The sequence below is a fragment of the Misgurnus anguillicaudatus genome, chromosome 19 (genome assembly GCF_027580225.2).
Source record: "Misgurnus anguillicaudatus chromosome 19, ASM2758022v2, whole genome shotgun sequence".
NCBI classification, from domain to species: Eukaryota; Metazoa; Chordata; class Actinopteri; order Cypriniformes; family Cobitidae; genus Misgurnus; species Misgurnus anguillicaudatus.
The window spans coordinates 19,807,143-19,835,000 of record NC_073355.2 but is presented as its reverse complement, the minus strand read 5'-3'; the positions used below and the strand labels follow the sequence as shown (position 1 = coordinate 19,835,000).

Below are 27,858 nucleotides of genomic sequence, written 5' to 3'. Positions count from 1 at the left end.
TGTGTTTTACTTGTTGATATGTTTAAGTATTGTTTAAAATGTTAACATACATAAAAGAAGCCAAGCTAATATAATAAAAATTGTAATAAATAAATATTACAATTGAGACTATTAATGGAATGTGCTTTGGCAGGCACCTCATAGACTCATGGTGTTCATGGGCACCTGTTTTAGACTAAACCTTAAAGACATAAACAGAGAACAAATGTTTGGAATGGATGGGGTCCCATGTACTTTAGCATTTTAAGGATGATCTCATACTAATGCAGAGAGCTGACAAAGCAAGAGGCACTAAAGTGGTGTGAGGATTTACCGTGGGGTCCGTCCACAGCGAGCACTTCCTGCAATGTCGGCAGGGAGCTCCGGGCGAGCGAGCGTGCTGGCAGAAGTGGTTGTAGCCGTTAATAGGATCCCGGCAGAGGTAGCACATGAAGGCGCCGCAACGACACGACATTCGGTTGCAGCCCTCGGACTTGACCAGACCTGTGGAACACTTGTGGCACTTCCTGACACGGGCAGCAGTCATCTTTTCCTCACTGATCGAAAAAAAAATGACTACATATTTGCTTGAATCTAAACATAATTGTGGTTTGTATAAATGCACAAATGTAAATGCAATATTTGTAAATGCACATCATGTGAAAAACGCCCCTTATGAGACACTTAACTCTTTCCCTGCCATTGACAAGTTATCTTGTCAATTAAGATAAAATGCTTCCCTGCCAATGATGCTTTCCTGATGAGTTTTTACGGTAATCTATATTATCCACTATATGCCGCTCTTACTCAAAACTGAAGCCTCAACTAATTGAAAAACATAAAAAAAACTGATCTCTAACATAAGTAATTTATAAAAATGCAATTATTTAAGCTTTTTTCAAAATTTGGTATTTTTGAAGAAACCTACCTATATTTGAGAGGTGATAAAAGAGTACAAAAAGCAGTGTCTGTTTTTTCATTTGATATATTGTATGTTTATTTATTTAAAGAAGAACACTTCCTGCAAGACTTAAAAAAAACGTTAGTGGGGAAAGGGTTAAAAAAAGTGTCATATCAGTCATTCATCTGGTTCTGAATCAGTTAGCAATGTATGTTAGCTACAAATGAGTTGTATTTTATTTTTGTATACGAAGCATCCTGGTATTGAAGCAGGGAGATTATCTAAAACACAGCTACAGAATCATATCTATGTAAAAGCACAGTTGGCCTTTGTGACATCACATTTAATTCAATATCTCAGTTAGGGTCAGTTTCCTGTGACTATAAATGCAAGCTTAAGAAAAGGGGTAAACAGGATACACAGTCTTTGATGCTTGTGTTTGCCTCATCCAATGACAGGAAGGAACCCGAGCGATGGCATCCTGTCCAGTTTTCACACCGGATCAGTTTATACAGGCACCTACGCTCACGCAGACCTCCTGTGGTTCGCATGTATTTGCAAACATAGTAGTCAGGGGACTCGATCAAATAGGGTGTATTTTAAAGAGCCATGAGAAAGGCCTGGGGAAACAGCTGACTCAGCACATGGATACTAATGATCTCCCATGTGGTTCACTACACAACCGAGTACTCTCAATACCACACGCATGATTTATTAATGAGATGGCTAAACACTTAAAGTTTTTAGTCAGGCACTTACAAAGCCACCCGTAGCCGGATCTCGTCTCTCTCCATCACCTGCTCACAGGTCTTTCCTGCGTGCTCCTTCCACACCACATGGCACTTCCTGCAACTCTCCTAAGGAAGGGACACAAATGAGCATCTGTGTTATTGATCACAACTTAAATGAAGTGGTGGAAAGAGAAACACCTGGGCTACAATTCATCCATACAAGTCCCTCCCTGTGTTCCCTGTGTGCTATTGTTATAGAGATGCTTATTGCTTCCTACCCCTGCATAATCATACAGTGTTGTTGGTATGATCTCATTTATGAATTAATTATATAAAAAAAACTCATAACAACCCAACTAAAGTCACTTTTTGGGATTTATTGTAAATTCCACATAAAATAATTCTATATAATGTAAAAAAACATCCTGTAAAAAATACCTTGATATCTATAATATTGACAGATTCTTAGATTTTAACCTGGATTTCACAGACAGGGTCACATTATGTTGATATTAAACTGTAATGGCATCTTAAAGGAACAGTAAATTCTCAAGGAAGGTTCAAATATGACAGCACATTGATATAGTCAAATCGCATTGGTTTTCATGTGTCTTGTGACAAATTGTCATATGCGTGTTAAAATACACAAGAGAAACACAAGAACCAATGATTTGACGTCGGTGTTTCCCATACATTGATTTATCTGTGGCGGCCCGCCACAAATAGATTTTTCATGATTCCCATTTATACTTTTAATTTTACCATTTAAAATGGCTTAATTCGTTGTAGCGAGCACTCAGCCCGCCTCCCTCCGCTCTCTCTTTCTCATATTTTGTGCAGCGCCTCAACAGCGCACGCCTCCTCTCTCGTATACAACAGTGAAAAGTATTTTAACTCCGCGTTCCTTCGCATACTTTCTTTTTCGGGTAAACGTGAACAGTCACGGATGTTACTGACAGAGAAGACGGCTGATCGTGTTCATCATGACTTAACGAAAGGTTAGCGCTAGTGTTTCTCACACATACCCGTTCTCTTGGTGTGAGTCTGTGTGTGAGTTTTCTCCCTACCTATGATGCGGTATGCCCGCGCACGTGTTCTGTAGCGCTATACAATAAAACTATTACTCATAACACGCTCATAACACAACAACACAAGAAGAGCAACATCATGGTCTCAATGTAAATGTGTGGTGATTTTGTCATACGATGTCGCGTTTTAGCAGCAGTTAAAGAAACAGCTGGTTGGATTAAACAAGGAGTAACTGGGTTGTGGGTCGTTACTGGGTCGTGTTTAGTCATTATTTTATAGACAACAGAACAATTAATATGTAAAAATAGCATTCAGTTGTTTTAAAATGCAATATAATGTGACAGATCAAAGAGTAAAACATGACGCGATGACGTCACAGATATGCTAATCGGCGTGTGACGTCATCTCAAAATCCTGTGGGGAACACTGGATGTTATTGACGTCATAAGACATGCCATATTTTAACTTGATATGATTATGAATTGATCACTAAATAAGTCCAAAACAAATCATTCCTATCGCTCACAAATGTATTGTTTCACTTCAAGACATATCTGGAGTCCTGATGAATGTATCAGTTTTTTAGTGCTTCAAAACGTTAACACCCATTTAAAGGATTAGTCAATTTTCTTTAAAAAAAAAAATCCAGATAATTTACTCACCGCCATGTCATCCAAAATGTTGATGTCTTTCTTTGTTCAGTCGAGAAGAAATTATGTTTTTTGAGGAAAACATTCCAGGATTTTTCTAATTTTAATGGACTTTAATGGATCCCAACACTTAACAGTTTTAATGCAGTCTAAAATTGCAGTTTAAAATTGACATTAATTGTCCATTAAAATGAGAAAAATCCTGCAATGTTTTCCTCTAAAAACATAATTTCTTCTCTACTGAACAAAGAAAGACATCAACATTTTGGATGACATGGTGGTAAATAAATTATCTGGACTTTCTTTCCAAGAAAATTGACTGATCCTTTAAGACAACACGGTGACAGTTTAATACAAAATTCCACTAAAGAAAAAAGTCATATACTATTATCCTGAATATAAAATGAATTATTTTATCACAGAAATGCCTCTTAATAAAAATCATCTCATATTCGAGCTCTAATCAATTACATGTCAATCATACTGAACACCTGCCAATGACGAGTTTTTACGGCAATCCGTATTTCTGCTATTTTCCACCATTGTTTTGATCATCGCTCTGAATCTGATCTCAATCAAAAGTCTTTCACAAAAATGCAATTATCTCAGTTTTTTTGCGCAAAATTTTGTATTTTTGAAGAAACCTACCAAGATTTGAGAGATGTTAAAAAGAGAACAAATAAAGGTAGAATTATACTTTTTTTGTTTGAAACCAGAGGGTCTGTTCTTAGATTTAATACATTGTATCTTTATATATTAATAGAAGATCATTTTCTGGAAGGCTTTCGCTGGCTGGCAAAGTTTTTTTTTAAACAATGGCGGGGAAAGAGTTAAATCCAGAGGGACTGCAGGTTATATACGGTACTGTATGCCATATAAAAAGCATTAAAGCATGTGGGGAACCAAACTGGACTTATGAAAAGTATTTTCAAATTAAAGAGTTGGTTTTCAACTTGAGACAATATGGTACATTATTACGGTGATACAGTGAATTATTCTTTAGTGAGTCACACAGAAAACAAGCAAATGATGTGATCTGATGCCTGCCTTTCTTGGCACTCCATATAAATTTAGAGTTTTTGCTAAAAACATCAATTTCTATAGTAAAAATGGCTAGGGAACCCATACTTATGAGGCTTTTATACTGAAAACTCATAAATGCTCTGATAATAAAAGCATTTACTGCAGACTGAGTGCTTGCAGCTCCTTGCCCTCCTCCTCAGGGGCGACTTATCGCCTGTCTGGTTGCCTAGGAACAACATTTTCATCTGTTCCATTTTAGCCATGCCTGCCCACAATTCTTTGCCTTTCAGCTGACTGTAAAGGACATCTGAGTCCGACACGCATCTAAACCTCTAAATTGAGAGCGTGATGATGGCTGTGCTCAGACCATGTAAGCGCCTACACATTTCACATGTGCTCCCTCCTCATAAGATTTGGGCATAACAGACACAGCTACATTGTAGCTTGTCCACCTTAACTGCCTGTCTGTCATCACATGCAATGTACCAGAACAGTCCGAGGTGGATTTATTGTTTTGTCCTAAAACTTGTATTGTTAGGATAAACATTAGCTGTTAGTTACATAAAGAGTTCAAGGTGAAATAAAATGGCAGCTGCTTGACAAGGTCCACACAATCCAAACTAAGCAGAGAGAGAGAGAGAGAACGGTCCTGATGGAGACACAACACATGTGGCTACAATCCACTGAGAGCTCCCTAATCCCATAACCCAGTGTTGCCTGGCAACAGTCCCTATGGTAAATACCATTAACATTAAAAATTAAAGTCAATGATGAATATTAATGATGGTGACAGCTGATAAATGACAATTTAGTGTGATGCAGAAGGTCTGAAGAATAGTAGCGCATGCCCCCTGGGTGTCATCCTGGAAAGGATACAAACCTAGTGCATGCTAGATCAGCAAGGCAACAATCTCATAAGCGTAGTAGGACAGGGGTTATAAAACGCTGCTTTTGAAAATGTCTGCCTCAGGCTGCATATTGTAAATAAAAAATATTACTCATTGGTTTTGAAGAAACTACATTGGATATAGTGAATGTCAGGGCAGACAATGACCATGTGGTGCGTGGTGTGGAGAAGGAAGGTGTTAACTAAAGCAGCCAGGAGCATGGTAATGATATGTCACCCCCTAGTGGATTAAACTAGTATAACACAAGAGGGCCGACTCCCTTTAGGAAATACTTCTTGATAGATTTGTGTGATTTCGACAAACACAACTCATTTAATTCAATTTTAAATTATTTAAACATTAACAAATTTAAAACATGTAAACAACAAGTCAAATTTTTAAACATATGGTAAACTGTACTTTAAATGGGACATATCATGAAAATCTGACCTATTCTTCTCCTTCTATTAACCTAGAAAATGTGAAAAAGTTCAACCCAGTATTTTAGTTTTGGTAAACCATTCTCTGCAAGCATGTGGAATAGTAGGTCATTGAAATTTGGCTCCTTTTGTGATGTCAGAACTAGGGGATAATATCACCCCTTAATCTGCACTATCCAACCACAGCACTGCCATTTAGTGCAGAGATCAACTCGTTTGCCTTTAAATGGACACCAAAAACGACACATTTTTACTCACACCTACAAAGTGGCGATTTTAACATGTTATAATAAATTATCTGTGTGGTATTTTGAGTTTAAATTTCACATACGTACTCTGGGGACACCAAATATTTATTTGACATCTTAAAATGCTTTTGTGAAATGCCCCCTTTAAAATAAGGCACTATTTAAAGGGACACTACACTTTTTTTGAAAATATGCTCATTTTCCAGCTCGTCTAGAGTTAAACATTCGATTTTTACCATTTTGGAAACTTTTCAGCTGATCTCCGGGTCTGGCTGTACCACCTTTAGCATAGCTTAGCACAATCCATTGAATCTGATTAGACCATTACCATCGCGCTCAAAAATAACCAAAGAGTTTCGATATTTTTCTTATTTAAAACTTGACTCTTCTGTAGTTACATCGTGTAGTGTAGTAATGTAGTGATATTACGCACTGCCCGAAAATAGTCCCCTTGGTTACTTTCAATAGCAGGGGACTATTTTCGGGCACTGCGTAATATCATTGCGCTTCCTGCAGCCATATTACGGCAGCAAAGTCCTTGATTATTATGCCAGAATGAGATTATAGATCCTAGACATATCTGCCTAGAAAACACAACTTTTAATTTTCAGAAGAGTCATTTGTTTATTTTTAGCAAAATGCTAATGGTCTAATCAGATTCAATGGATTGTGCTAAGCTATGCTTAATGAAGTAGCACCAGACCCGGAGATCAGCTGAATGGATTCCAAAATGGTAAAAATCAAATGTTTAACTCTAGAGGAGCTGGAAAATGAGTATTTTTTTTTAAAAAAGTGTAGTGTCCCTTTAATCTTTTACAATGAAATCTCTTAATTTAACACATCTTTTTTTATTTAACATTTTTATACTGTTATTTATCCCCATGAATAGTGTATTGAGTAAGAAATTGAGTTAACAGGAAGTGACTGCAGCTCACAGTGAAAGTGTCTCTACACTGAACACATCACATACTGGTGCCTTATATATGTAGCTAAAAATACAGCTGTGACATCACAGTGACATCACTTACAACTCTACTTCCTGATACCAGGCATACCTTGCAAGGCCAGGCTGACACTTCCTGAGATTTCGCTCTGAAACAGGGCGGAGTCGTTCTCATTCACACAGGTCTTCCCTCATACGCAACAGTTTCTACCTCCGTGTTGGCTTACACTTCCATTAAAGGCAGCAAATGCTTTTTCTACAAAGCTTGCGCATATTCAAATAAATGTTTCTAATAATGCTTTCTGGCCAACATTAGAGAACACTGTGTGCTCATAGTACTAACATGCTTAATAGTTCTTCATTCCTTAAAACTAAAAACGTTTCTCTGTGGACCTCCTACAGTTCCTTCACAAACCCCAGGCTTTAAAAATGAAATGTTATATGAAGTTTTTCAAAGCCCTGACAGGTTAGTGTGCCATAAATCACAGTTAGTGTCGCAAGGGGAGACGCATCTAATAAAGAAAATGTGACTTTGCAGAAGGCATTTATCACAGAAAATACCGTTGCACAAGAGCCACAGAAACCTTCAGCCCACACAGGATGTATTTAGCGTTCGCCTGCACCCATATGAAGGCCTCTTCCATGTATTAAAGACACGGTTGTCACCAACAAAGTACAGAAACAAACTGGAAAAACAACTTTATCTCGACAAAACAAGCCCATGGTGACATTGCGGTCAGGCCACATATTCTTGTAACTTAAATCTGATTCAACAAAACTCGCACCCCTCCGTTTCCTGTTAATCGCTATGTTTAAGCTGAAACCTAAGCTTTAGGTATACCAACTGGTTTTATCTGGACTGAGCAGTGTTTATTAGACCACATCCTTTCAGATGAGATTCAACCAGTAGGGACGGGCAAATAGGGATGGGAAAAATATTATATTTTAGTTGGCCCTCAAATGTTCCTGAAGCTCAATTGGTAGAGCATTGCAATTGTCGCTGACTATTGCTTTGGATAAAAGCGTTGTCCAAGTGCATGCAAATGTATTGTCAATAGACTCCAAAGTAGTGGAGTAGTATAGTATAGTTGTTTTTACCCATATGCGAGGGTCCGCGTACAGTTCACGTGACGCAAATTTCGTCATCAGAATAGTATGCACACACTGTACGCATACTTTGTACACGTAGGTCATACATGCGTGCATAGGAGAACATAGTATAGCCAGGAAATGCATTGCAATGTCACAACCTCTGTGTACACGTAATCCATGCTTTGCATTTCACGCAAACGTAAAAAAACAAAAACTACACTCTCTGGCTTTAGTGCTCATTCCCATAAGAATGTCTACAAAAAAGGTTTATTTTTGGACATACATAAAAACACAGCCAGTATGTGTAGTTCTTCTAAGTGAATCTTCCTGTTAAACACTGCATAAGACATACCTAACTCGACAAACTAGTCCACCATACTTATCAACTCAACACATCCACACAGGAACTACTCAAGGGTTGATGACAGGTTGATGCGGAAGCAGTCTGAAATGAAACGACACAAACTTGTTAGTAAGCGAGAGTTGTTGCGACATCTGTTTCTTTCCTGACCGGGCGCGCAGGAGGCTGCAGCAGGCCTTATAAGGCAGAAGAAGAGATTTGTGGAGCATCTGATTGGGGGGCTGCTCGTTCTGGAGGATCAGAGCCTGAATGAGCCTCATGAAGACAGAGACACACCCCACCGTGTGTTGTTAACACACGCAAACATCCCTAGGCCAGTGCTGGAGTTCATGAAGCTATAAAACATATTAAACCGTTAAGCATTCGATGGTCATGCAGCTGTGATGAAGTGATGTGCAATATACACACACACACGCATACACAAGTCAATTACGCAATATGTCTGATCTGTTTTTTCTCTTTGATGGAATGCGGGCGAGCAAAATAAATACCAGCTATTACAGACACCAGACTGCATGACAGTTACACTTCAAACAAAACTTATTCCTGTGAGAGCACTTCAACAAAACTTGCAGGCAGTGCAAAAAATGCAGCAGCTGTTGGCGTCTATCGGAGCAAATTAGAGAATCATGGGTAGCTGACAAATTCCCACAGAGCTAAAGAGTGGGAAAAGAGCTGGCTTGCAAATCCACCCTAAAGCATACGGTCGTAAAAACGCAGCTTTTTTTAAATGTACAAATAGGAAAAATCTGGGTCAAACATGAACCCATTTCAAATTTGAAGGATTCCGTTCCAACCAATAATAATCTTAAAACTACCACGGGGGCGGGGTCTTACAGAAGTGTGTCGGTTATATAACTTCACAGAGTGAAAAGAGAAAAGTAAAGGAGATTGAAAAAGAGAGAGAAATAACTGTGTGCTGAAACATGAGTACTGGAGTCATTATTAATGGGGGTATTGGGATTCCAGAGTTTTCCACAGCAGTCGGACAAACGGGAGTTAGACAGCTGCAAACACAATAGGATTATTAATGATTTGTGACCGTTTCTTAAACGTTTAAATTTAGAGCCTAAGAGATACAGAGGCCAACGCATCATAACCTGAAAACCACGCCCACCAGGGGAAAACAATCCATCCGTCTCCACTGACTTTGTATTGCGAGAGGCTGCCTCCTTCTCATTTCTGGCTTATAACAAAAAACAGAATAATGCCCTTAAAGCTGCTGTGTGACAGAATGTACAGCTAACAAGCCAAAAAACACAGAAATAAGTTTTTATAAGCTGTCGAAAAACGAGTGTTTAAAGACACAAAAGTGAAAACTTTTCATAGTACTATTAGTAGAACAGCGCCCACTACAGGGAAATGTAGTCGGCGATCTTTTTTTCTCCTTAAAGGCTGAGTTTTACAGCTCGACAGCTTATAAAAACATATTTCTGATTTTTTTTGCTTGTTAGCTGTACACCTTGTCACACAGCAGCTTTTAGGCATTATTCTGTTTTTGTTACAAGCCAGAAATGACAAGGAGTCAGCCTCTCGCAATACAAAGTCAATGGAGACGGTTGGATTGTTTTCCCCCCAGTGGGCGTGGTTTTCAAATTAGCATAACTGCGCTCTGTCTCTATTGATCTATTTCATACATTTCAGTTACAGCTCAACAACTTTCTTAGCATGTAAAGATGTTTTTGACAGTTGATCCAGCGGTCGGCATTTGACCCCGATTATCAATCCAATAAATTTGTTCCAGAATAGAAAAGCACTGGCAAAGTCCTCATAATGCTGGCCAAGTCGAACACTGCTGTGCACGAGAACTCGGTTCTCCTTCACAGGAATGCCATAGTGAGAGCCAAAAAGAGGAAGTGAAAGTGGGTCACATTATGAAATCAAACTACACACGACTGTTCTTAAACCCACACACCCACACACACACACACCGATCCGTTCCTGTGACTCTGCCAGGAGGAAGAGATATAAGGGGGAAAATGGAGGCCCCGTCTGTGGCACACTTAATCTATCAGTGTTGCAGGGGGGAAAGCCAAAGACGTGGCCATTTGAAAGGCTTCCCCTGCCCCTTTCCCACCCTGCTGCAGAAGTGTGAGGCGGGGTTTAGGTTTGTAATTAACATCAGATGTGTGGCAGAGTACAACACTTTACAAAGAACAACAGTGCCACCAAGAGGACAAACTTGTATTGGACTTAAAAAACTGCAAGCACTGTGCCAGATTAAATAATGGAACGATACCCGTCACTGTTATCTGTTATCTACTAACACCAACCACTCTAATTGTTCTTTCATAAAATATATAAATGTAAAAATGAATTTGTTCAGTTGATACCATACCAATATCCCAATGCTGAAAATCCAAGTTACATTCTGAATGCTTTACTTTTCAAGAGCAAAGGTACACAATAAAAGTAATAAAATAAAATAAAATCTTTGAAAGATATATAATAGTTTTGTTTGAAACAGTAAGTAAATAAAATATCTCTAAGCCTAACTTGATATTTTGCTTTGTTTGCAGAGTTAAGGCCCATTCATACCAAGAAAAACTATGAAGTTTCAAAGTGTAGATATATTAGCGGCATTCACACCACAAATATAACAACAACATAAAAAACAGAGGAACTTTAAGGTTGGGATCACTTTTTAGAATGGCATGGACCGGTTATTGGTTTCAAGATATACTGAGGTTTTAAAGAGTCATGGTTTCAAAACCACAAAAATGTCCGTGCATCCTGTTTCCAAGGTATGAGCTGTTTCCCCCAAATTAATTAAAATATTAAGTCATGTAATTGATTTGACGTTTACATTAAATATATAACACAAAAATATATTTTTTGAAAGAACATTATAATTTCAAAGCTTTATTTTACCTGGCATACATGTTGCTTAAATATACAATGTATTGTGTCCAGTTAAAGGAAAACACCACTGTTTTTCAATATTTTACTATGTTCTTACCTCAACTAGACAAATTAAAACATCCTTATTTTTTTTTCAAGCATGCACTTAATCTTTGTACAGCGCGTCGTGAATGTGTTAGCATTTAGCCTAGCCCCATTCATTCCTTAGGATCCAAACAGGGATGAATTTAGAAGCCACCAAACACTTTCATGTTTTCTCTATTCAAAGACTGTTACATGAGTAGTTACACGAGTAAGTATGGTGGCGCAAAATAAAACATTCCGAAGTGGATAAAAAAGGAGAACTATTGTATGGCGGAAGAGCACTTAGTTTGCAGCACTTGGCACGCAGTAACATCATCACTCCTGACTACATTTCTATGTAAAGCACTTTGAATGACCTCTGTGTATGAAATGTGCTATACAAATAAACTTGCCTTGCCTTACCTTACTACCCTTCTCGCTCAAATTTTCGTCAATATTACTGCGCCCAAGGTCGAAGTGCTTCAAATTAAGTGCTCTTCCGCCATACATTATAGTTCTAATTTTTTATTAGCTTAAAAAATTGCCACGTTGTATTTTGTGCCACCATACGTACTTGTGTAACTACTTGTGTCTTTACATAGGGAAAACATGGAAGTGTTTGATGGCTTCTTAATTCATCCCTGTTTGGATCCTAAGAAATGAATGGGGATAAGCTAAATGCTAACACATTCACGACACGCTGTACAAAGATTAAGTGCACGCATTAAAAAAGATGGGTATGTATTAATTCGTCTAAGTTGAGGTAAGAACATGGTAAAATATTGAAAAACGGTGGTGTTTGTATAAGCAGACATTTGAAAATAACACATTTTAGTGTTGCAACGGCAATACCACAACACTGTGATTTTTTGCTTAAGGTTGTCATACCGCCAAAATCTCATACCGGCCTACTCTCAGTAGAGTGATTATTTCTTGTTGATGAGTGATAAAACAGTCAAAATCTATCCAAATTTAAAGGTGTTTAACGTAAAAAGTCAAACATTTAAAATGTAAACATACAGAACGCAAACTTAAACAATGTTAAACAATGTTATCATACGCTGGTGTGGTGTGCTGCTCCTTCTTGATTTGATTATAAAAGTACTTTGTATATTTATAAAGTACATCCATACACACAATTTAACCACAAAGCCAGTTTACATGCTTAACATTTCACATCATCACACATTCCTAACCATTAAATAAATAAACAAGAGCAAATTCACACTAAGACACAAACTAATCTAGGAAATGTTACCATGCTACAAAATGCCAAAATTAAAAATATAATTTACATTACACACCCTTGGTCTTTTTGAAGTATTAAAAAAAGTATTACAGCAGCCCCCCACATGTGTTTACTTTAGAAATGGAGAGTGAGAGACAAATGCAGACAATCTTGACAAACTGCAGATGGGTCTAGCATTCCTCTCAGCCCTGATGAGAAAATAGCTGTACGTTTATTGTCCTTGACATGTTCTGCTTGTCAGCTAAGATCTACCAGCACACAAACCGAAAGACAGACATCGCCCACCTTCCTGGCACTGCCCGATACATTCCTCACCGCTGAACACAACAACATCCTCCACTCATACCACAACAAAATCCAACAAGGTTTGGGCAAAGAAATGAGTGCTTGTGACTAAATTGACACAGCCTGTTTTAAAGACCTCATCTAACATAAACAGGCTGTGGTTTGCCATTCATATCCCAAGGTTACAATCCACATTTTCCCTGTTATCTCTTCCCAAACATCATGGGAGTGATATACTGGAATAGTGAAGCATTCTGTTGAACTTTTCAACTTTTGTTAAGCTCTTTTTGGGAGTTCATGTGTTGCATATTTATAGTCGACATGATGAATGCTTTTCTCTCTTTTTGACCTGACCCAAATAAATTCCAGCCGGGTAAACTGCCGTTAAAACATACCATCACATCTACTAATCATGGGGCCCAGACTGCCAACCATAAAGCCCAAAGCCTTTCCATGGCCTGTGGCGCCACCAAGTGACCGAGAACCGATCGGGTTATTGGAGCAAATCATAAAGAGATCACAGCACTTTTCCTAGGACTAATAAAAAACACACACACATAAACATACAGGCACATAAACTAACCTTTCTGCAGCGAGGGTTTGGGCAACTGAACAGAGAAATGTCTTTATCCAAAAGTGCTGGGAAGTTACAAAACGGACACCTTGAAAAGAAAGTAAAGAAAACAATGTTATGAATAATGACAATGAACCAAAGGGGTTATATCATAGTTGTTCCGCCTTATAAATTATGTCCTCTCGGGTCCATTCATAATGCTAGCTTTCTGTTGCTAAAAAAGTCATTTATTTTTCATGATCATTTCACCCTCTCTCCAACCTGCAGGCTTTTTTGCTTAAAAGTGTAAATTGTTCAACATTAAAATGCTTGCTTTTATGCCAGTTTGATATGCAGAGACCGTCAAGGAGGAATTTGTTGGATTACTTCCCTGAGGTGTAAACAATGTTATTTTCTGGTGCCATAAAATCTCTGCTTTGTTTAAGCGAAAAATCAAACACTTCTTCAACCAATAGTGTAGGTTTGGGGCGGGATTAGCTGCTTGTTCAACCAATGGCAGATGTTTAAAAGCATTTTTTTTTATTCTCCAATGCAAGTGGCTCAGATTTACAGACTTCACCTTTTACAAGTCTTCATACAATTGTGGCATGTTATTTTAGCAGTGTCTTAAAAGTTCATATGGACTATTTATATGGTATTTTACACAAAGCTTTGGTTTCTATTTACTTTTGTTGTGTGGAAAACAGCACAAAAATAACATTATGCAAAACTGTCCATTTTACTTCCATGGAAAAAGATTAATCATGTTTGTTTCATATGGTTTATATCTTTCACAGGACATATGGTTTTTAGTAGAAGACAGTATTTTCTTTTCAGGTAAACAACTATTTATACAGTAACCCACCTGACCAGTTCATCTGCACAGGTGGCTGCTATGGCCTCTTCTGCCTGTCGTTCATAATATTTGCAAAGGATGTTCTCAGGTAAAACTTTCTCCAGCTCACTGGTGGGAAAGGAACAGGTACAGCTCCCATCCATACAGCTCAACTCTGACTGCAAACACATATAATAAACCAATTACTCATAGTCAATGGTTAGTAAAAATACCCATTTAATTCAGATGTACTCAGTGCTTGTGTGTTTAGTGCAAACTCTTTTTTTTCATCCTAAATAAAAAAATGAAAGAAAGTTGTAACAGAAACTGGGAACCACTTCAAAAATCCCCAAAAATGAAACCAAAACAAAAAACCTTGCTCGCATTGCCTGAAGGCATAATAACATTGTAATAGCTTTGTAGGCTTCCTGTAAATTTGTAACATTCCTGTAATACAGGTTAAGACTAATGAATGAACAGTCTAATTTCAACTAGAGGTCTTCTCGAGTCCAAAGAAATGAACCCGATCTGAAATGTCCCAAACCAGGGTATATACAGCAATCCTTAAGTTAAATTTACTACTTTTTAATACCTTTTTTACTACCTTCAGAATCGTTTTTAAAACCACCACCACACTGAATTGCGAGTGTTAATCAGTGGCCTTTCTATTATTTACACAGATTTTGACATATATAACATACAAAAAAGAATAGACATGGATTAAAGTGAAAAAATTCTTCTGACTGAAATGTTTTTCAGGCCAAGTCATATTCCTTTACCTAACACTTTATGCGAGACCAATAGCTTTTTTAGGGGAGATTTTTTTGCCATGAATTCCAAATTGAAGTCTCCTGTGGCATATATAGGTAGCTGTAGTTTGCAGGGCATTTCAGATAAACAGCGAAAAAGCTAAATAACTCACTATATAAAAAGAAACATGAATATCACCACCTTAAATGAATCTTTTAATAATTATTTATTAATTGTAAATGTATTTATTTTAGCATCTACTAATAATTTAAATAAAAAGTTGAAACTGTTAACATAGTTAATGCACCATGAACTAACATCAATTACTGTAATGACATAAACAAGAATTAATTAATGATTATATACTCTATATTTTTCATTGTTTGTTCATGTTATATAATGCATTTACTAATGTGAACAAATACAACTTTTTCATATCATATTATTCAGTACACATAAACGAATAATCCAGGGTATGTTCTGTTCACAAAACAGCTTACAGTCACAGCTCTAATACAGTAACGTTATGTATGAATATAAACCCTGAACGAGCAACTCGCGTCAAACTGTGTACAATTCGCACAGGATGCCTATAACCATAGTGAGTGACAGTTGTAAAATGAATGACTGTACCTTTATCAACTAAATATTATGTTACAATAGAGGCAGCGCTGATGTGCTATTTTATGCGCAATGTTTATGCTGTTTACTTTCTCCTAAGACCTAAATTGTCGTGTTTATATGAGGATATTTGCAAAGACGGGATTTTTGAGGCATGTGTGTTATTGAAGGCCAATAAAGCGTCAAAAATACTCACAACACAAGCTCAATGAGAAACAAATGCGCGGCTTTAGCATTTAGCACTGTTGTTTGTGTTTGAATGGCTTAAAATCACCTTTTTAAACTGCGGTGCTTAAATATATGTACAAATGTTACGTTTTTGTGACGGACCAAACGCAAATGCAACTGCAAGAACCGACAGGTCGATGACATCAAAGTCCCGCGAGAGCATTTCGGAAGCAGTCTCTTCTTATGCTTCCTCGTCATCCCTCTCAGAGGATTTGGATGTCATCTGCCTCTTGGTTCTTGTGGCGCCACATGAAGTTTACCCACGAGTTTAACAAACCCGTTGTATCACCCACTGGCTAGATCAGCATAGCATTAAAAAACGTGACGCATTATAAGTTTGACCATGCTAGCTGAAATAAACTTTTACCTCAGCTTAACGTGATACAGTCAGAAAACCCGGAGTGGATCCGGTGCGTAGGGATAAGAGAACACTTACAGTGGAGAGAGGAACGTGATTTGGCTCCACTCCAGGCTTTGATCACATACCAGAGACGAAAGATCTTTGATTATGTGCCCAGATATGCTAAAGCCCATATTTAAACGAACTAACTCGAACGCACATAGAATTTCAATCAGTATAGGACACCTGATAGTCTGAAAAAAAATAATACCTAATTTGGAAAAAAATAATACCTCTAAGCCAAATTTAACACTTTTAATGGCCTTAAATTTGACAATTCTGATTTATCACTTTTTAATACTTTTTAAAACCCCGCGGACACCCTGCAAACCTGACAGGCATAAATATATAAATATTATGAATATATGTAACTATTAGTGCTGGGCATAGATTAATCTAGATTAATCTCATACAAAATAAAAGTAATTTTTTGCATAACATGTGAGTTTGTGCTTTGTGTAATTATTATGTACATGGGTGATTCTCACGAAACCATTGAAACACCACGGCACTAATGATTTTAGCTTTAAAATGTGTAATATAGTAACATTAAAAAGCATCAGAATTAACACAATACTGTGTTCTACCTTGCACAATGTGTGATTTCAACATAAGAATTTATAATTGGAAATTTTATCTCATTTTCTGCTGAAATTCTCATTACCGCAATGTGTCCGGCTGTGTTTGAACATGCGTTATGTTGTAAATTAATCAAATTAACACAAAAATATTAAGAAAAAAAATAAATAGATGTTTTGCAAGACTACTTTAGATGACAGAAAAAATATTTACTGAATATTCATGTATAATAATAATGAAGAAAAATTAGGAAAATGATGTGTCCATGCCTGATGTTCTCATCCTCCGCAACACTTTTTGAGAACAGTTTAAGCACACATACAGAATTTTAATAAAGTTTGATTTTGAGTGACCAAGCACATGGAGCAGTTACTTCAAGATGGCTACCAGGTAAGATCATTTTTTTACAGTTAATTTGAAATATTGTCTTGTCAGAATGCTTACACGACATTTTGATTATCATTACCGCAACAGATGCTTATTAAATGTTAATTTAATTAATAGAAGCATAATACTTTGATTTTAAATGCATGTGCAGAATCTCCAAATTATGTTCTTTCAGGTTTGTCATGTCATTTTGAAAATATGTCAGTGTTGATGTTTTCTGACTGTTGCGGTAATGAGATTTTTTAGGACTTATTTTTTTAATTATGTTACAAAAAGTGTTAAATGATAAGTAAAAGTTTTTAAATTAATGTTTCCATTTACTCCAGACTTTGTTTTTCAATGTCTGGTGGGAAAAAAAGTAAATTTAAGCAATTTTTACATTTTCATGCTTGACATTTTTAAAACCAAGTTTTCGTGAGAATCACCCATATATAAATACACACACATTCATGTATGTATTTAAGAAACATTTACATGTGTATACATATTTATTTATGTGTTTATATATTCTATATATAAAACCATATATATTTGTGTGTGTGTGTTTATATATATACACATAATATTTACACACAGCACAAACTCATATGTTATGCAAAAATTACTTTTATTTTATATGAGATTAATCTAGATTAATCTATGCCCAGCCCTAATAACTAACATATATATATATATATATTTATTTTTTTAAGAGAAAAAAAGAAACCCGACCTAAGACAAACCGAGAAAATTAGACCCGAACCAGTGGCAATTTTTGCACCAGCGTGCACCAGGCAGACAGAAAGAAACCCCGGTGGCCTTGCAACCAATTTGTCCCGCTGCACCATTTACACCACAGTAACCAATAAAATGTACATTTAAAGCAGATACACAGGTCTGTCCCAATGAAAATTAACCTACCACCAGCTACACAATGTCACAAGGCCTCTTGGCAAACAAAAGATGGGTTGGAAAACGATAGACCCAAACACGCAAGATAGTTTGGGTCAGTTCGGCCAATACACATTTATTTTAAGTTTAAAATTAAATTTTAAGACCCGATGCCACTATTATTATACCTGACCTGTGTCCGAGGCACGCGTAAAACTTTTAAACCCGAACGCTCTTGGTTTTCGATCTAAGCGAACCCATAAAGACATCTTATCTCAACTCCCATAACCCTGGATTTATCCTCTAGGGTTCTCTTACCCGTCCCGATCCAAACACAGCCTCCTGTGCGTACTTCACCAGACATTCCTTGCAGAAAAGATGGCCGTCTGTACACTGCGTCATTTCCTCGAAGGCAAACTCTCCACAGCAGCATCCGCACTCGATCAACTGTCCGTTCTGAAAGTACGGGCCATTTAAAAGTCATTAGCTTAACTGTGAGCTGTTTAGGACATGCGTTATCATTTTAATGGCTTGTAGCAACTTGCCACATTAATAGAATTTAACTGACGTGCAAAAACCATTGTGAATGATGAATAGTATGTAATCATAAAATTAGATAGGAACATCCCTTAAGTTAAAATGTAAGATGCATGTTTGTGATCAGATCACCTGAGACATACCAGTAAAAACATGGCTGCTACTACTTCACACTTACCTTTTGATACTGCTCTTCGTTCACTTGCAAAGCCAAGAGAAAATCTTCATGCTGAAATGAGTAATATAAGCACAGCGCTATCATCATACACATAACACATACACTTGACAGTTCAATTCATCACAACCCTGTATTTCAACAAGCAACAGTAAGAAATCATCTGAGGTACCTCAGCCATCTCCTTGGCTTTCTGCTCATAAAACTGAACCTCTTTCACGAGAGACTGCTCCAGCGTGGAGGTATCGCTACCTCGGCTCCATCGCCGATTCTTCTCTAAAAAGTACATCTTTCGCTCCAGTTTAAAAGAACCTGAGAGAAATGAGACAAAAAATGCTCCAGTCCTTTCACTTACATTTTATGGTTTTGAATCTACAGGCCGCACAAAGTAGAAGAACGTGTTACCCTGCTCAAACTTGAAGTTTATGAAAGCGCGTTCGTTTGGATCTCTGCGTTTCTTCTTCTTCCCTGAGGGGTCAGTGGAGTTCTCCTGCCACTTCTTAAGGGCATCGAATAAGGCCTTCAACAGACACCAGAGCCATTACATTAAAGAAATGTTTTGGATTCGCAAAGCTGAGCTCAAGCCACATCATCTATTTACTGAGGATGATATCCGAAGGGCCTTTGATATTATTTGGACTACAGGGATTTCAGCAGTGGCGGCTCATGACTGCTCTTCCGAGGGGCGAAAGTTCAAAATATGTGTCATGTGTGTTGCTCGTGTTTTCAAAATAAGTGCCTGCTGCACACCCGTCAAAACCGTTTATGAAAAAAGAGACGCTCACGTTCACAAAATACACGCAAGACACTCCCTTAACACTAAACTCTGATTACACATGAGATTATGCGAGTATCTCTTTTATCATAAACCCTTTAGATGTGTCTGCAGCAGGCACTTATTTGGACAAGACACGTGATGCACATAGGTTCACTCGACGCGCCGAACACATATTTTGAAATTATGAACCACACAAATGACTGGCTACATACATGTTGTGACGAACTTCACATTGGGCACCTTCGAGAAAAGAAGTCATCGGCCTCTACTGGATTTTTAGATAGCCCAAATATTTGCCAGTTCATCTGCATTTTGGTAAATATTTTGGTTTATGACTACACCTGAAGTCGACAAGCTTCATCAATCCTTAACCCACCACAAAAAGACCCTAAATATGTCAAATGTAGTTTAAGATTCAAGACTAAAAGCATAAAGAAATATAAACCACATAAGAATTAAAACATGTCTGAAGCACCTTTCGTGTGATTGCATAGTGTCCTTTGAGGCAATTCAGGGCCCATTTGATATCCTGACAGCTCAACATTTTGAAGTCACCCATTAGCAAATCGGCTGCTTGCAATATAACCTCAGGTCCAACGGTCTTTAGTTTGGAATAATCGAAATAATTTTCACTTTCCTACACAAAAAGAGAAAAAAAGGAAGTAAAATATGTGGGCTTTGAATTAACTTAAATTGTTGCAATGCCTTCATCTCAATTTGTATGGATATCTGCCATAAGTTTGTAAAACATAAAATACCTGCGTCTCAGAGTCACCAGTCTCAAGAAGAACACTGCTTTGTGTCAAAACCGAGTTTGCTTTCTTCGGATGATCAGGATTTTCCAATAATATATTGCATATTCTGTGATAAAGAACACAAACAATGTCTCAACCATAAGAACGATATATGTCCTTTTAAATAAACCAAGACAAATTGCAGCTATGCCAATAAAGGTATAACAGGAGTAAGCAGGCTTCAATCTGGCCAAAAAAATTGGGCTTACACATTTAAATCTTTTAGGCCGCCTCTCTCTATCAGTTCTGCTACATATGCTTCCTGCACATCTGGGAAAAGGTCCATCTGGAAATACGAGTCAAAACAAGAACAAACTCTGTTTTTAATGAACAGTTGGTTACTATGACTTCAAATGAGGTGATGATAAGACTCACCACTCCTTTCACGAGGACATTGATAGGCGTCTGGTCAGGAGCCTGATATACCGGAGGCTCTCTGGGCACTGACGGTCCAGGTCTTTCATTATCATTCGGTGCGATGAAACGTGCAGGAGTAATGGGAGCCACAGACTCCCGTGGCTCTTCTTTTGGTCTGATCTCCACTAGCAGAGTGCCCTGTGGCGTCGGAGGCCTGTCCGTGTGCTTCTCGGTTCTCTCCCGAATTATTACATTAATTCTGTGGGCCGAGTTCGTTTGACCTGATTCGGTGGTGGGTGGAGTTATGACAGAATTGGCCTGATGATCCGAGTGAGTGCTGGATGAGGGTGCCGTTTGATGGGACAGTGAGTTTCTAACAGGCAATGGAGGTCTGTGCAAGGCATATTCTCTAGATGTTGAGGGTAAAGAATTCAGGTCCGTGGTTAAGACACCTATGGCTTGGTTTCCTAATGTAGGATGTGCAGCGGCTGTAGAAGGATGGTGGTCGTGTGCAGTGGTAGGATGTCTGTCGGATCCGGACGCCTGGGTGGGGTAGGTGCTCGCGCCCCACTTTGCAGCAGGCCGGATCAATTCGCGATGAGGTGAGGGCTGTGTCAGATTAGAAGAGAGGGAACGGTTAGTATTGCTACAGGAACCGATTGTAAAAAAAACTGTGCAGTGCCTAACATGCAATATGCAATTCTTACAATATAAGACGTTTAGGCGTGGTTTCCCGGACAGGGTTTAGACTAAAGCCCTATTTGGATGGTAATTGTCTCTCATGGGAAAGTAAGGTATTTTTTATTATTTAGACGAGGGAATCAGTGATTTTATATCTGTCCAAATCCAGAATGTCAAAGTTTTCTTCGACCACCCGTGTTAAAATTCCAGAAAAAATTGCCTACTTTAAATACAGATCTCTTTGTTTATAAAAGCCGTCTCGATGTCAATCAAACAATAAAAGAAAGAAAAAAAGTTCAACATATACTTTTCCTATAGACCGTTTCAGCAGTAACAACATAAACAAGCGGCTGCACGTAACTTCTGGTAAACTCCGCTAAGAATAAATAACAACAAAGTTCTTTAAAAGTAGTTTATTTATATAACAAGTAAAAAAACAACACACAGATTACATAGGAAACCAATACATTTGTTATTTTCGACGAGGCATTTGTTCAAGAGATCAGTTTAGCAACTAGTCAGACCATCAAAAAAAACGAAACCAGAAGTAAGGTTCGGACCCAGACGTGTATCACGTGCGTCCGATGAAACGGTCTATAGTATTATTTTTGACTCTGTGTGTGCTAAAAATGTGTTTTACCAGTGATTTTAAGGTATGGATACGGTGATTTGTTTTTGAACCCTCAAAAACCTTTAACTTTTTCTCAAAACTGACTTTCCTTAGTCTGTCAACTTCAAACAGTTGTAGTTCTTGTCATTTTTTTTCAGATTCCAACAAATAACAACAAATAATTTATATTATATATAAACATAAATACTTAATATATAAATATATATTTTTCTTAAAATTATACATGTGTGCATATTTATATTTACATAATTATTATACACAGTTCACACAAATATATGATTTAAACAAAAACCTTTATTCTGCAATAGATTAATCGCGATTAATCGTTATGCAACCCTAATGCAAATATCTTTTTACAGACATCCTCTTGAAAAACAATAACAGTATGAACAGGGCTTAAGCAAGGATTTAGGAAATATAAGTAGATTTTACAAACGAACCTCACAAAAAAACATTACTGGTGTGTGTCTTGAGACAAAACAATGTCACTGATATTTAAAGATATGTCATTGCAAGGTATTTTAAGTTAAGACAGCTCAAACATGCATTTTAGTTTAGGACAAGGCTTGAGTCCTGTATGGAAAAGCGCCTCTTAAAGGTTTTGAAAAAAAAAAATTCTTTAGGTAAAACATAAATTTAAGATAGAAGTGAGCATCTCCTTTCTCACACTGAAGGACAGAGCCCTTGAACTGGGAACTATGAAGGGAGAAGAGCATGGGGAGTCATAATTTACTCATTTGAAATACACTTGGTGAAGGGAGTAACACAAAACCTCATTCCTTTCTCCTTATAAAGGATGACCCTTTGTATGGCACCCCTCCCAAAGTGCCCTTCGAGGTCAAAAAAAAAAGTTTGGAACTTAACCGTTAGTACCTCTATCCAAATACTTCTCAGGGCAACTGTAACCAACAGTTTTAAAAGCCAGTTACCTCTAAGATGCTGACGTCCTCATCCTCATCATCCTTTACCACAACAGGGGGGTTTGGTACGAATCGGACTGGTTCATCTTCAGAATCAGACGATATGGTTATGTATGTCCTCTTCCTATTTCTCTTACCTGACAAAACACAAAAACAGTCAGGTTGTCCAGAACACGAATAATGGTAATAAAAATGTTTATGAAAGAGGCTGATACAGAAGAATATAAACAGCACATGGGCTTTTACAACCTTTACTGCGATGGGTGTTGAAACTAGCCAGGTGGATGACATCATCATCGCTGGACCCGTCTGCCATGATAAGACACAGACTCCCTGAGGTTTCCACCTTCTCTCACTCTTCCACATACAAACACCCATGCACACACACGACTCTGAAATTAAATACACAATATTCACACAAGTGTAGGTATCACAATTACAAACCATTTAAAAAGTTTGCAAGACCAAATCTGACATAGATCTGTTTCTTCTGCCTTGGCAGGCACTCTTGTGTGGGATTGAATAACCCATATTGTTTGTGTTGCTTGCTAGCGCAGTGCTGTACTAGTAAAGTTAAGGTACACTCCTATACGATTTCCTATTAGAGGAATTGGTGTAGTTTTCAAACATGAAGATTTTAAATCAGCCTTGTCGGACAGATAAGAGTGGTGGACTTGCATAACCTCACGAATGATGATCAACTCATGAGTTGACAAACAAATCAAAGAGTTAAAAGAGTTTATATACTTAAATAATCAGCGCACCTTTCTTAAAAATAAGTGCTGTCACTCAAGAAGACATTGTATGATGCACAAATAAGCATTATTTTCCCAAATCTAACGTTTGAAACATACTACCACGTAAGGCAGAACACTAGATTTGAAACACAGCCTTTTAATGCACATGTGTGCCAGTCAGATCTCGTACAGCACAGTGCCAGAAAACATTGTTGACGTTGTAAACAATCGCTTTCTTTGTTATTTTGTTAGGGTTGTTCGTGTGAACATCGCTAAAGAACGAGATTATAAAGCAAAACGAAACAAACAAACAAATCTGGACTTGCTAAAGTCCCCTAGCCATGCTCCGCTAGCTCTTTGGCGTTAACCCTCCGTACCAGCTGACATGACTTAAACAAGACTGATTTTACGGCGTTTCGTCGCAACTTAATGCCGATTATGTATAACCACTAAAACAGACTACAGCTGATGAAGACTGTTTAATGGATTACACCTACCTCTTAGTCACAACGGCCAGCATCGACAGCTTTTGATCGCCGGATATCGAAACAAACGGCCAAAACAAGCCAGTATGTGACGTCAGACGCAAACGCGTCGTAATGTGTGCGGAGCGCTAAGGCTCTCGGGAGTTGTAGTTCTCCCATGTCGCTTGATTCTTGACAAAATTATGTGTGTCCACTAGAGGACTCTGTTATTCAAATTTAATCTCATACTACGTTCAAGATTTGGTGAGTTTCGACTTCTTTTAAGACTGAAAAATATTATAATAAATCGTAATAAATCCTCGAAATGCCTACTTTTCAGAATATTTGGGGGACATGTTGTTTCCTTGTTTATAGTGTACAGTCAGATGTTTAGCTTTTTTGTCACTAGACAGCCAGTCTTTAAGCTGACTTTAAACTAATGTAAGTCGGCTATGTAGGTTTGTTAATGGAAATACCTCACAGCTAGTTGTTATTTGGTCAACATCATGCCGACGGTTAGAATATCTGAAATTAGCCTTTTAGAGCCGTTTTGACTTCAAGACCCCCCAATTTTCCAAAACAAATTCGAAGGCTCCCCAAGTCAAAATGTCTGCCCAATAAACACTAGAGCTTGGCCTAACTAAAATATGTGTATTTGATGAATGAATAAATAAATAGCTGGATTTTTGTTGTTTTGTGTATTTTAAATTATTTTGGGGTGGGGGGGGGCTCCTGGATAGGGTTTATCTTAGTCCCAGACTAAAATTCATGTTTGAGCTTGCACTGACATATCTTAACATATATCAATCCTATTGTTTTTTCTCAAGATGCACACCAGTATTGTTTTTGTTTGGTATGTTTGTAAAAATTACCTAAATGTCCTAAAATAACTAAGGCCTAGTCCTGGATTAATCTATACCCTGTCCGGGAAACCACCCCTTAAAGTAATTTTGATGCCCCCTTGGAAGTTCATTTGGGCCCATGAACCCCTGGTTGGGAAATACTGGTTTTATTTGGCTTGGTCTCATACACTAACCAAAGCTTTTGGTGAAAACCTGTCCAAATACTAAGAAACAGGGTTCCCACGGGTTCTTGAAATCCTTGAAAGTTTGTGAATCTGGGGAAAAAATCAAGGTCCTGGGAAGTTTTTGAAAATATATACATAGATACAGGTCATTGAAAGTGCTCGAATATAAATCCATATTATTCCCTGTGTAGTGAAGGATAGTATCATAAAATTTCTATAGACTTTTTAAGCACACGTGGTAAACTGTTTGCTTTAAATGCTTATATCTTCTGTATGCGAATGTTGATTCATACCAAAATGCTTTTTTTCATAGTTGTGTTTGACAAATGAAAACGTCTCGGGTCACGTATGTAACTCTTTCTACGTCCCTATAACGCCGTCTTTGGCAATATTTCAGATAGCGATATACTTCCTGGCTCCCGCTTCACCCTGTCTTTGTTGTTAAGCCTCACAATTGGTTGAATTTGATATACACATTCAGACGCACTTACCCCTGGAGGTGTCCCCAAAGTGTCACCGCAGTGATGCAGCGTGAGTTCCCTCAAAAGGAAACTGTAACAATGTATCTTAAAAGGTAACACAATGTAACCTTGCTCTCACTTGAAATGTTGACATTTAGTCCTTGAATTTGAGGGTATTGGACCTGGAAAGTCCTTGAAAGGCCTTGAATTTGAAGTTAACTAATGTGTGGGAACCCTGAAGAAAGTAATTGCCTATTAGAATCTGTAACAAAGTAAGTCTTTATTCTAAGTGGCACAGATCCAAGTCAAACTAAATGGCCATCCTTAACTTCATTTGGTGAAAATGGAAAAAAGTATGGGAAGAGTGGACAGTAATGCACTGACTCCTTAAGGATGCTATAGGCACTCTTGCAAAAGGTGATTATATGAAATGATGAAGAAATTAACTTCTCTATCTAAAGGAATAATGTCAAATATGTGGGTCTAACCTCATGTGCCAAATAGACTAAAAATGGCTGGGTTATTTTTAAGTCATGTTAGGTAAATATTGGACAAAACACACTGCTGGGTTAAAATTGACCCAATGCTGGGTTGTTTTAACCCAACTGCTGGGTTACTATAACCCATGGTTGTATAATAACAACCCAACATTGGGTCACTTTTAACCCAGCATGTGTTCTGTCCAAGATTTATCCATTATGGGTCAAAAATTAACCCAGCCTTGTTTAGTATAATAAAGTATTATCCTGCCGATTTATATGAATTACTACAAACATTTCAGCTATTTCTTCAAGTCAGACAAAAATAATATTTCACATGGTTTCACCCAGTAGTTAGACTCATCGCAGGAAAGTATATTAAACTTTCAGTGTAATGAAATTATATCTTTGCACTAAAACAGTAAACACTCATTTTGTTCTGTTTCGGTTAGCTTACAGATGGGAACTACTCAAGCAAGAATGTTAATGAAATTTACACAAGATCACCCATCAAAATGAAGACCCTCCACATGGTTTTGTTGTATTTAATGTGGTTGGTGGTGGTCTTTCATATTTGAGGTAGGTCACATTATATCTGGTTGTGCATGTTACAAAAAAAATCTTCCTTGCAATGCTTCAGAAATGTTCCTTGGAAATTCGATTACTTGGCTTATTATGTTAAGAGTACATTGTGACCAAAGCAAAGCACGGTGTCCAAAACTGCAGTCTGCAATGAATAGTCTAAGGAAACCCGTAAAAATCTGTTCACGAGATTTGATTATTACATGAACTGTTTCCTTAATATCTCATAAAAAGTTCCTCCTAGATATTATTTATTGTGACATCAACTGTGAAATGTTTCATATGTACACTGTCAGAAATAATGATAAAAAAATTGTTCCAAAGCTATCACTGGGGCAGTAAAAATTGTTCTAATATGTTGTACCATTTAGGTACAGATATATATACATTTAATAACAATATGTATTTTTGTGGTACCTTTCAGATACTAGTATGAACTTTTTAGGTGGACAGGTATACTTTTGAAATTGTGTACCACCCTAGTGAGCGCTAGGCAAGGCAAGGAAAGGCATGTTTATTTATAGTACATTTCATACACAGAGGTATTAATTCAAAGAAAGAAATGATATCTAAGAGAAAAAATAAAAGAGATTTAAAATCACAATAACAACTAAAATACATAAGAATTTAAAACAGAAATAAAAATAACTGGATAAAAGTGCAGTAAGTGTAAAGCAGCACAGTGATTATTCAATAATTGCAGCTTTCAAATAAAGTACAGCTGATCTCTTCTGGAAGCTGATTCCAGCTACGGGTGGTATAATAGCTAAATGCTGACTTGAATGATCTGAGTAATCCGTTGGAGTGATTTATAAACTAGTAATAATACTTTATAAATCCATTATAATGTTACTGAAAGCCAGTGTTACACTCTTAGTGGTAATTTTTTACACATCTTTGTGCATTAAGCTTTTAACACATTATGTGTCATTTTTTGTTAAAATGAAACACAAGTTGTGTTAAAAGTAACACAAAATGTGTTGTTTTAATAATAACACAGAGATGAGTGGATTCTGGGACAAAACATTTGGTGTGTTGTCCCAGAATCAACACTAATGTGTTGTTTTTAACACATTCATTCGTGTAGGGACAGTTCTAAATATAAATGTAATCATTTATAAATGATAAGCATAAACCAAAACAAACTTATTCTTGCCTCCAAAAAGTCACAGCATCCGTACAGAAATTACTACTTCAATTGCGTTGAAATCCTCTTCGGAGCATGCTGAAGAATGACTGACCAAGAAGATAAATATATGGATTGTCAAT

General features: G+C 37.4%; 1 protein-coding gene across 3 annotated transcripts in view; it reads right to left on the bottom strand.

Moving 5' to 3' along the window:
* The window catches only part of rnf216 (ring finger protein 216), a 28,407-nt gene extending 4,204 nt beyond the window's left edge, over positions 1-24,203 (bottom strand). Inside the window, exons 1-15 of one of the 3 annotated variants that reach the window (XM_055191197.2) lie at positions 24,074-24,203; positions 23,089-23,231; positions 22,849-22,976; positions 20,626-21,216; positions 20,460-20,536; positions 20,215-20,317; positions 19,932-20,093; positions 19,084-19,198; positions 18,851-18,990; positions 18,682-18,732; positions 18,285-18,422; positions 14,162-14,310; positions 13,327-13,405; positions 1,640-1,737; positions 314-536 (exon numbers count right to left, since the gene is read on the bottom strand). In XM_055191197.2, the coding sequence (XP_055047172.2) occupies positions 314-536; positions 1,640-1,737; positions 13,327-13,405; positions 14,162-14,310; positions 18,285-18,422; positions 18,682-18,732; positions 18,851-18,990; positions 19,084-19,198; positions 19,932-20,093; positions 20,215-20,317; positions 20,460-20,536; positions 20,626-21,216; positions 22,849-22,976; positions 23,089-23,155 (2,121 nt within the window). In that variant the 5' untranslated portion in view covers positions 23,156-23,231; positions 24,074-24,203. Of the gene's footprint in view, positions 1-313; positions 537-1,639; positions 1,738-13,326; positions 13,406-14,161; positions 14,311-18,284; positions 18,423-18,681; positions 18,733-18,850; positions 18,991-19,083; positions 19,199-19,931; positions 20,094-20,214; positions 20,318-20,459; positions 20,537-20,625; positions 21,217-22,848; positions 22,977-23,088; positions 23,232-23,603; positions 23,936-24,073 lie in introns of those variants that run through there. The other 2 variants (XM_073857067.1, XM_055191206.2) reach the window with 2 other exon arrangements.
* Between the last annotated feature and the right edge of the window lie 3,655 nt (positions 24,204-27,858).